At 42.5% G+C, this 11373-nt stretch overlaps 1 protein-coding gene across 2 annotated transcripts in view; it reads right to left on the reverse strand.

Moving 5' to 3' along the window:
- SLC2A1 (solute carrier family 2 member 1) overlaps window positions 1-11373 on the reverse strand; it is a 45890-nt gene that overhangs the window by 10443 nt on the left and 24074 nt on the right. Inside the window, exon 1 of one of the 2 annotated variants that reach the window (XM_072427326.1) lies at window positions 2586-2724. The exons of the other annotated variant lie outside the window; for it this stretch is intronic. Coding sequence (XP_072283427.1) covers window positions 2586-2603 — 18 coding nt within the window. The 5' untranslated portion in view covers window positions 2604-2724. Of the gene's footprint in view, window positions 1-2585; window positions 2725-11373 lie in introns of those variants that run through there. 2 annotated transcript variants of the gene reach the window in all.

Below are 11373 nucleotides of genomic sequence, written 5' to 3' on the forward strand. Positions count from 1 at the left end.
AGTCTGTATACCGGGGAGCCTATATACCGGGTAGTCTGTATACCGGGGAGTCTGTATACCCGGGAGTCTGTATACCCGGGAGTCTGTATAACGGGTAGTCTGTATACCGGGGAGACTATATACTGGGGAGTCTATATACCGGGGAGTCTATATACCGGGGAGCCTGTATACTGGGGGGTCTGTATACCGGGGAGTCTGTATACCCGGGAGTCTGTATACCGGGGAGAATATATACCGGGGAGTCTATATACCGGGGAGTCTGTATACTGGGGGGTCTGTATACCCGGGAGTCTGTATACCGGGTAGTGTGTGTACCGGGGAGTCTGTATACCGTGGGGTCTGTATACCGGGGAGTCTGTGTACCCAGAAGTCTGTATATCGGGGAGTCTGTATACTGGGGAGCCTATATACCGGGGGGGTCTGTATACCGGGAAGTCTGTATACCTGGAAGTCTGTATACCAGGGAGTCTGTATACCCGGGGGTCTGTATACCGGGGAGTCTGTATACCCGGGGGTCTGTATACCCGGAAGTCTGTATACCCGGGGGTCTGTAATACCGGGGAGTCTGTATACCGGGGAGTCTGTATACTCGGGGGTCTGTATACCGGGGAGTCTATATACCCGGGGGTCTGTAGGGTTCATACACAAGGTGCAGTGTGTTCTGTGTATCATGATTTATAGAGTGGGGTGTTTTCTGTATGCCAATCCCCATAAAATATAAATCCTGCATTTATATATAAACCTCAGGGCTAGGAAGGCACCACAGCAATATAAAGAATATATTAATCAGGGCTCGGGAGGGCTTTCTATTCATATGTTTCTCATCTCTCCTCCAGGAATCATTTCCTCTCTTTATGATGAAATCATTTTGTGAAGTTTGGTAACATTTCAGGAGGGCTCGTCTCCAGCAGCCAATAGGAGAGCTGAATGGTAGTCACACCTTCTCGGTATATGATTACCATTCACCTTTCCCCTACAAAACTCCGTGCGTCACAGAGCTGTCCTCTCTTTTCAGGGCCCCGTAAGAAGAAGTCTATGCGCATCTACGTTCTTCTCCGTAAAAGCACGCTTTCCGCCATCATTGTACGGCAGACATGACAACGGATGCTTGGGCACGTGGTGTCTTCAGCCCCACCGATTGCATCATATCAAAGGTGGTAACCATAAAACACCCTGAGGAGAGTTCCCCATTGTATCTGCTGCTTTACATGAATATGTATTTGGGTTTACTTTGGATAATACAGCATCACCCCTATTTTATAGCAGTCTGCTTTTATGCTGCCTTTGTTTATATGTTCAGATGAATCTATTTCTGCACAAACTATGAATGTAATACATTTTATAATGTGCAGTGTTATGTCTGCTGCCATCATGGATTCCCAAATAATGTCCGGTGCTGTCTGTTCATTGCCTGCTGATCTACTGGCTCAGAGTTCTGGCGGACCCGGAGTGACCATTACATAGGGCCAGACCTTTGTACCACCGGGGAACCCCTTCCTGATTGCTATGTTACTCCTCGGTTTGGCATTGCTAGGTTCCTGGGACATCTTTGTACAGCTCGCAGGATTGTGTAGGGTCGGCATCTGATATCAGAAAATAAACCGGACTCCACAATGTGCCCTGCAGATCTCTCTGACCTCTCTCCTGGGGTCACTGATGTAGTAAAATATTGATATCGTGTCCTCGCTGGCTTGTCTGAGGAAGAAGTTGTGTCCTTCATATTGGGATGAAGACTTTCTGACATTTGTGGATAAAAAGCACAGCGAGCATTCCTGGCCTTGGGAGCTTCTTTCTCCAGAACATTAGGGGAAAGGTCACACATCCTTCTTGTGGGGAGATGTAAGAATCTATGGGGTTACATTGTATTTTAGTAATTACCACCAGCCATGTGCCCCTTTCTATGCCAGCCATATTATGATAGTGGCATTGGTGATTAGAGACGTGAGGGCAGTTCTAAGATAGTTACCCCCCTGTATAGGCAGCACCGATCCCAAAATTATACATTTATCATTGACACCGAATTCAGAAAATACGTTCACACCGGCCATCTCATGGATAACACACAATGCTATGTCTGTCTGATAGATAACTCCTGAGTTTCTAATATTAACCCAGCTACCTTTTATAAATAGTTCCAACTACTTTTCCAGCTGTATCCCCCCCCCCCAGTCACAGCACAGACAGGAAAGTACAGCATTGTCCTTATAACCTCCCCCACCATATACAATGATCCCTGCCCCCTCCATCACATACTCACACCAAACATAATGGGTTCACCCAATTCACAGCCAGAAGCCAAACATCAAAGGACTTCCAGTAACCCACAGAAAGGACTACACCCTCCTGACACTTCCAAGGGCCCAGCAATCCCACAGCTGCGGTTCTGGGGATACAGGTCACCGTGATATGTGCTATATACATCCAACAACAAGAGGTCACCTAAAGGAACCCTTATAGCATTCACTGGGACCCCTTCCTGGGGTCCTAAACCATATCACATCCCAGATAGGATAGACAGAAGGCATTGTTCATCATAGATTGTGATAAGACAAGGCTGATCTACCAATGAACCCGGTAACCCTTACCTTGCTCTCAGACTCCATGTTATCCTCTTTCTGTTATGATCCAATAAAGTGTCAATGTGATGTCAGTAATCCCGATACTTTGTATCCAAGCTATATCCTCTGTATGTCGGAGCTGCTGCCGGCTCACACTTTTATACTAGAAGGGGTGTGAGCCAAGAAATCATCTGCTATTGGCTGTCTTTGTTGGTGATGTCACAGGTCAGCCCCTTTCTTTCCTGTGGGTTGCTGCATTCTCTATACACATTGTGCTTGGAATGTGCGCTGGGCCGGGGGATTCACATAGAAAAAGTCAGAATTCAGTGCAGCACAAATGTCTGGAGCGCTATGTGATGAGGAACTATATCGGAATCTTTTAGAAGTGTTTGGGCACACTTACACGGTACAATTCCTGTATTATCATATTAATAATAATTCCTGTATTATCATAATAATAATAATTCCTGTATTAATAATATTAATATTAATAATAATATTATCATATTACCCAATGTCTTAAGATCACACTTCCACGTATTGCACACCATTGCCTTTCAGTGTCATATATTGGTAAATAACTACATTACAATCCTATTATCTTTGTGTTTATCTGACAATCAGGTAAGTTAATTGCTGTCAGACCGCCTGAAATACTTCTTATTGTCACCACCACCGCGCCAAATCGTCACATAAATGTCATGCCATCCCCAACTACAGACAACATGGAGGTAGCTGTGACAATTTTACACAATAAACTTCGAAACCTGAATCCAGAATATTGTAAACCAACAGTAAATCATTTCAATGCAAACTCTCATTTACCTCTGTGTCTATATGAACTCTGGAGAAAATTAATTCTGAACTTATAAACCAGGGCCACCAAAATCTGTTTTTTGTCTATGAATTCAGAAGGTTGTCAGTCTATCAGCAATCTGTTTCCAAGCTGTTATTTCAAACACATTAAACACAGGGATGTTCCTCATAGTACAATGTGCAGTAATGATACAGACACACAGGATGAGCCCTCTGCAATCCAAACATGAACATTATTCAATGTATCCATGATTTACTCATTCATTTATTATTCATATTATTGCCTCCCACACCCAGCCTGGTGTCGGTGGAAGTAGTCGCCTTCTGACACAGAATCCAGTGAAAGACGGGAAGAATGGTATTGTGGGTAGGAAGGAGATGTCGTCTTTCATACACAATACCGTGCAGGTAAAGATGAATTTCCAGCCATCTATAATTTGTGTGTGGTGTTTATGGACCAGTTACAACCATGCTAAATAAATCCTAATAATCTCCTATTTACACCCCACATATCGTACTCTTTACCTGGCACCAAGATTATACAGACAATTTGTAACCAGGAAAAAGCTCTCCGAGACGCAGCAATTCACTAATTACATAAAGTGTCAGACTTGTGCCATGTCAGATGGGTCGGTCATCCACAAAATTGGCAGCAGACCTATTTGTGTGTATTAGGCTTAAAAGAGTTCAGGCATTGGCTCTGTTCACTTAGCAAAGGTCGGTATTAGTCTGCAAAAGAATGAGCACTTAACTTAGTGTATTAGGTGAAGTCTGCAGACTCCAGCCATCCAATCACGTCCATGTTATTGAGCTTTCATTACAAAGTGAATTTTCACCACAATCACTAAGCTAAGAGAATTGTAGAGTCTGTTCAGTGGACGGCCTCATTTCTTTTATGGCTAGGAAGCACAAAAAGATCCACTGATAGCTTTGCACTCAATTGATCAATCTGAATGGAAATCAGATTCAATTGTTTTTCTTTATTAGAAAAGATAATCTATGCATGTATACTATTCCTCAGTAAATCACCCCATTACTTTATAAGCATATATATAATATGTTATTCAGTGGTGAACGCTAGCAGCCCAAATCCCATGCAGATAGTAGTGAGGGCTGTACACAACAGCTTACAGTCTAAAGAGCTAAAATACACATCTTATATATTGCTATGTGCACAGATACTACAAGTCAGGCCGCCGCCTGTGTCTTCCCGTATGCATACAATACAAACTCCAGAGTCTCAGCATCAGGGGACGAAATGATTGAGTGGCGTCCACTTGTATACCTTGCTTGGTGTGTCAGGAGTTAATTGTCAGTGATGGAGGATGAGAGTGTGTATGTGACTGGCAGCAGGTACCAGCAATGGAGGACAGACCACACGTCATGTCTCTGGGGAGGTGATTCATCCTGACACAATATGGACTCCTCAGCTGAAGATACAGCATGCTGCTACATGTATGTCACAAAGCTGAATTTACACAGCGGTATGGATGGACCTGATCTGTGCAATGAAGAAACAAAATGACTAAATACCTAATTCTAATACTGGTTAGCCAAGTATTTCTGTCTGGTGACCGTTTAGGTGCAGGGGGGCTCTGTATTGTCATCTTTTCATTTATTGAGTGATGCTCCATACAACACACATCAATACCAACCAAGAGGTTATAGACTTTGTTACACTATTTCTCCTATTTATTGATATTTTAGTATCTTATCCTCTAATGCCTGCACCTTTATACCATATATTGTATGTAAAATATTAATACAACCTCTAGATGTAAAGATATCAAACAGTAATATAGAGGGAAGTATAGGCAGCTAATTCACTGAATGGGGTGAACACAATCCTGGCTTCTCCATACTTATTGCTGCAATGGGGCAGATTTACTAAAGAAACTTAATAAGGTGAATTATTACTTTGAAATGGACAACTCTCTTAGCTTGAAGAATGTCATGACAATTCACTCTGCAATGAATACTTAGTCACATGCAAGGAAATCTAAAAGACCAGGAATTCTCTTGCATTTGATTGGATGGTTATAGACATCAGAGCTTCATCTTATTTACTAAGAAAAATATGTAAGGAGATTATTTACTTTGCAAAGTGGACAACTTATATTTCTTTAGTAAATAAACCCAATGGTTCAATCAGCAATCATATTAGTCAGCTGGATTCTTGGGTGAAAAATGAAACAGTTACTTTCAACGTATGCAATCGCAGATTCTCACAGCGTCCCAATGACAGATCGCTGACAAACAGAACTCTGAATTGCACATTATTTTCTCTGCACATTGAAATCCGTGCCACCTTCATTCCTTAACGTTATAGTTTGTAATTATCTCATGTAAATATCAAGGAATAAAAGGCTTTATCGACGTTCCCTGCTCCTGTATCCACAGGCCTGGATGATGCCTTGGTAAATCTCCCCAGACCATTGTATATCTGCCGACCCCCCTCCCGGAACATGCATCTGCCTGCTTGCCGAGCACTGATAGTCACGTACCTTCCATTTGTGGCTTAATCAGGATAATACTGGGGGTAATTATAAAATGACATTTCATGTCTCTTCTTTAAAAGGGGCAAAGCTTTCTTATTGCTCAGGATTGGACTTGTATATAAAGTTTGGTCTAACCCTAGCTGATCCCCTCGTGTTTTCCCTAATCTGCAGAGACGCGGCCACATTCCAAGACCAAGCAAGATGTAGCAGGTCTGACCATTCCATGGCGCCATTCCTGATGTTATGTGTCTATCTTCCTACATATGTTTTATTATATGCTGTGATTCCTGACAGGGGAATTTCATTCTCCAACAAATGTTTCACCCCAAAGTCTAAGCTTCTGTGTCCTGTAACATGGGGAGCCCATTGATATATCTCCAATATAAAGCTGCATGTGTGTGGGGATAGCTGAGGTAGCTTCCTTTCCTATGCAGCTGGGCAGTGGGGTATTAAGGTGTGTAGTAAATTGGAATTATTACTTTGGACTTTGTACAACTTTCACCCTCGATCAGCATTGTACGGTGAGGCTGCCATGAAATTTAGATCAGTTCATATACTTATTCTTTACTCATGTTTGTTATAGATAGTAGAACCTGAAAGCCTACATTGTGCCGGAGAAGGGAACCTGTGTGACGTCCCCATTTTATTCTTTGTGAGAATTTGCTGATACATGATGACTTCTGTTCACTATATTCTGTCCATACATCAAGCTGCACCCCTACCCTACAATTTACCATACAGCCATTATAGAAAATGTGATCGGCCAACAGGTGGGCTTACTGTGTGTAATTTAATGATTTCATCATGTTTATAATTAGCTGTGTTGGTGAATTAGGCTCCCACAGGTGCCTCCATACCCCCTGATATTGGCTGAAGCACCCCCACCTCCTGCGTCTTACCTGACCTCCCTAACCAATAATAAGATCCAGGAGGAGAAGAACTGACAGGTCACGCTTAGCATACAGAGTACTTGGGGTTCAGGACCCCCGAGGCGCTCCAATAGACAGATGAATGGGATTTATGTAGCTGATATGATGCACAGTCACACATACATTGATCCATCAATAGATATGATTCCGGCATGGAGCACATTTACTGCAAGCATGTATTCATGTCAGAGGACTTTGTGTTTGTCTATGACAAGTCTTTATAATGATATTTCAGCCAGTATCCTGATGTGACAAGCCAGGCTTCACATGTCTGAGGTGCTGTGCCGAGCAGAATCAGAATGTCACTGCGGAGGCCTCTATTAGAATATTTATATTATTTGTATACAAGGACCCAGGTCTGATAACAAGACTTCCTGTGTACAGGCGGCAGTGATCACTTTGGTTCTGATCAGCCCTCCCTGCTCTCTTTCTCCAATGACCCAGAAAAGGAAGTCTCAGAATGCTGCTAGTAATAACAATCTGTGGGCAGGAGGCCTGACTTCCCAAACAATGCAGCACTGTCACCTTACATGGAAAGTGATCCATCACCTGTGACACCCATGTCATCACAACACACCTACAAGTCACAAGACTTTGTTCCTGCCATATTTGTCTTCCAGGTGCAGGAAGGTTTAATTGCAGGACGCACCCCTCAGCTGATGAAATCTACCGGAAACCTGTGAGTCGGCTCTACAGCAATGCGATCTACATACCGAGCATTGGATGTCATCATTGGACTTCTACTACCCATAGACATAAGATCTTGTGACAATCTTTCAGTAAATCATCTGCCAGAGAGATAATCCAATCACATAAAACAAATACAGTGCTTCTGCAGAATATCGGGAGCTTATCCCAAGAAATGTAGATGGAACCAAAAGCTAAAGACTCCCGTATGAGACCAAATTCAGGTATTATGTCATGCTCAGACCCTGTAAACAAAAACTTTATTTTTCCTAAATAAATTCTCCATTTTTGGCTCACATGCTCCCCTCCAAGACACTGCAGGAATAAGTGTGCCCACGTACTGACGGCATGTGCCCAGCCTACATGATAGTGACAACTCTTCTGCGAATTCAGGAGCACTGCAGCATTGTTGTCACTCCATAGCCGTATGCTGCATGGGATGGATTTGACTGACGGGATCCGCAGGTAACTGGGGCTAAGAGGAGACTGTGAGTGCAAATTATAATTGATTTCTGCAGCAGACAGATTGATGTTAATAGGGTGCCATATTGCTATTTTTGGACCTCTGTGTGTGGCCTCAGACTGCCCTTTGACCCAACCAGCACCGGACGCAGCTCAGTGTTGTCTCCTCTTTATTTTGCAGCAGTGACACGGTGAGATTTTACAAAGCCTGATACAGATATGATGCCCGCCACATGTATTGTACAGATCATTTTCAGCAGAATATAAAGCATTTTCCTGACGATTCCCCAAAATTCATGACTTTCAATGGGGGGCATTCTAATTGTTATAAAATTAATTTATTTCTTAAGCTGCGTACACAATAAATGAACGACTAACAACCGATCGTCCAAGAATCGTTAACAAAAAAAGTGCACAACGACTGACCGATGACGCCGACGAACGAGGATTGTCGCTGGAAATGAACGCCTGTCCTGTCAGATCTAATTGATCAATGATCGTTTGTAATCCGTTGTGTGTACGGTCGCTCAGTGATTGTGCATGTTCTGAGCATGCGCGATAAACGAACATTCTTTGCAGGTGCTTCACTGTGTCCATGTGTATCCATCTATCTATCTACTGTCTACTCTATCTATCTATACAAGACAGATATATATCTAGATATATGTATATACACATATTTATATTAGTGTGATTATGTTTCTGTATATATATATGTATCACGTCAGCTTAGCATGTCATCTAAGACTATGTACAAATCCTGTGCTTGTGTCAGGGGGTCACTGGTGACCTTTCACCTGCACAATAAATCTTATCTACTACAAGCACATGACTCCGGGTGCCCGGCACATGTCTACTCCTGACAAGCCTCACACCTCTCCTAAAAAAGACAAGATCCCCACAATCCCTTTACATGTACCAGTGAGATTGGAGTGAATTCCTCAGCTATTTATATTCTTATCTACAAAGGATGTGTTCTCAGACAGCCAAAATTAGTCCGTGGATCACAACATGTCAGTAACAGTGCTACACATTGACAGAAAGATTGTACGGGGGTGGGGGGCCACTAAAAACGCAGCCAATCTATGTACATCACATGCTGCTCTATAGATTGACCACCAGATGTAGATTGGGGGAAATTGTACCGACTTATGTATGGATAAATCACCCTGACCATGGCAATAGAAGGATTGCACTCATCTGACAATCATCAGAACTCATCTCACCATAAATTACATTTCCTATTTGGATCTAACGTATAAAGTAGAACTCCAGACATGACAAATGTAGTTTTTGTTAGAGTAGAGAAGGGCTGGGAGCTCTGGCGGGTTTACATTTAGGTCTTTCTCTTAGGTTGGTATAAAATTACCAATGACCGTTCCGTATTTTACCATTTGCCAACTGGTGACCATGGCAGATCATTGCTTCTATCACAGGTTTGGGAGTAATGGACATTATGAGACATTACTTCTAATAATGGGACGCACCATGGGGGGGGGGGGGGGGTTGGTGCTTCATCACAGAGAAGTCTCTGGTTAGTCCGTCGCGCATTGCTTGTTTATTCTGCAGCTAAGTGGTTTTATTCTTTGTTTCATATCCTGTTTACATCACATGAAGAAGTCACGGGAGCAATGTGAATTATTATGATTATTCTGTGCTAGCAGAAACATAGAATTACATTGATAGCTGCCGCTAATGCAGACGTCTCTGCTGGCCACACATAGCCAGGAGCTGTGCTGTCTCATATTTGCTCATTGTAAGGAGATCTCTTTGCTGATTGATTTCCTTTCATATCAATCTTTCCATGGCTTGTTTTACGGACAAATATTTGTGACATTGTTTGTTGTTCCTTATATCTCCTCTAATTCCCATTCCTGTCATTGGCTGTGCCATGCTACAATTCAGGATTTCCTACCTTAACCCTTATCTGCCAATCACATGAAATTTTTTTGAAACGTCACCTTCAGATAACCTGCAGCTCTCGTGCTTTCCTATCAGTATTTGTATGAGGGGTTTGTTGGGTCTTGTAGTTCTGCCATAGACCTAAAGGTTGTTTGGCTGTGCATTGAACTTCACTGCTAAGGGCATGGGGTACAATTAAAAATAAATGCTGGCACAATACACTTACATTGCAATACACTGTACATTACCGTGCATTGCAAAATGGGCCCTAAAAGCTGGTGGCTTTCACATAGATGGATTATTGTGAGGAATGTCTGCACATCATCTTACTGTATTTATACAGCTGACAGCAATTCCCCCGGTGAGCAGACAGCAATGACCAGAAAATGTTTATTTCCATGTGAATACCACACAGTCCTAATAATGGCACTAATTCTAATCAATTCCACTTCCACTAATTGCACCAACTCTAACCAACCAAAATGAATCCTTCCTGAGATAAAAAAGAAGGCTGCCATTGCAGACCCCCATGTATGTGTGTACATATGTGTGTTTGTATGTAATATGTATGTATGTATTTTGGGACATACATAGTACACCATACAGATACTTTTAGTGCATAGCAGTGATTAGAGGTACCGCTTGGGTTTCAGATAGTCATTTCTTGATGAGCTCTGTGGCTGAGCACTGTGTTCCTGGCACAGTTTATTGCCTGATGGGAAGGGTTTGTTTTATGAAATTTCCTTAAAACATTAGTGGAAATTTCCTGAACAATACCACAGAAAACCTTCGCACATTAGCTGTATATCCTGTTTTCTTGACCAGCATATGCTAATGGCCTATGTCCCTCGGATTATTGCGGAAAGATGGCGGCTCGGAAGGAAGATTGGTGTGGCCTTCTCTTTCAACACAATTAAACTTCTTTACAAGTTGACTTTCTTCCAAGTGAGGAAAGTGTTGGTGTTTGTGTGTGGGTTTGCATCTGTAATTTATATATTTATTGATTTTGTCACCATCAACAATCTGCCTGTGAACTGGCAGTCATGCAGTATGTTCTGGGTGAAATTGGTTACTAAGATCTGCCAACATCACAATGGGAAATTAGATCAATGTTATGTAGCATTCCATCTGCATTGAAATATACCGATAGAAACACAACTTTTCCCTCTGTGCACAGAAACACTCTGATCTGTGCCCTGATCTACCTCCTGAGAAATTAGGAGCAGCTGATGGACTATATCGCGGTAGGAGCAGTTGATGGACTATATCATGGTAGGAGCAGGTGATGGACTAGATCATGGTAGGAGCAGCTGATGGACTATATCAGAGTTAGAGCAGGTGATGGACTATATCATGGTAGCAGCAGGTGATGGAGTATATCATGGTAGGAGCAGGTGATGGACTATATCATGGTAGGAGCAGGTGCTGGACTATATCATGGTAGGAGCAGGTGATGGACTATATCATGGTAGGAGCAGGTGGTGGACTATATCATGGTAGGAGCAGGTGATGGACTATATC

The sequence above is a fragment of the Pyxicephalus adspersus genome, chromosome 11, assembly GCF_032062135.1.
Source record: "Pyxicephalus adspersus chromosome 11, UCB_Pads_2.0, whole genome shotgun sequence".
Taxonomy (NCBI): Eukaryota; Metazoa; Chordata; class Amphibia; order Anura; family Pyxicephalidae; genus Pyxicephalus; species Pyxicephalus adspersus.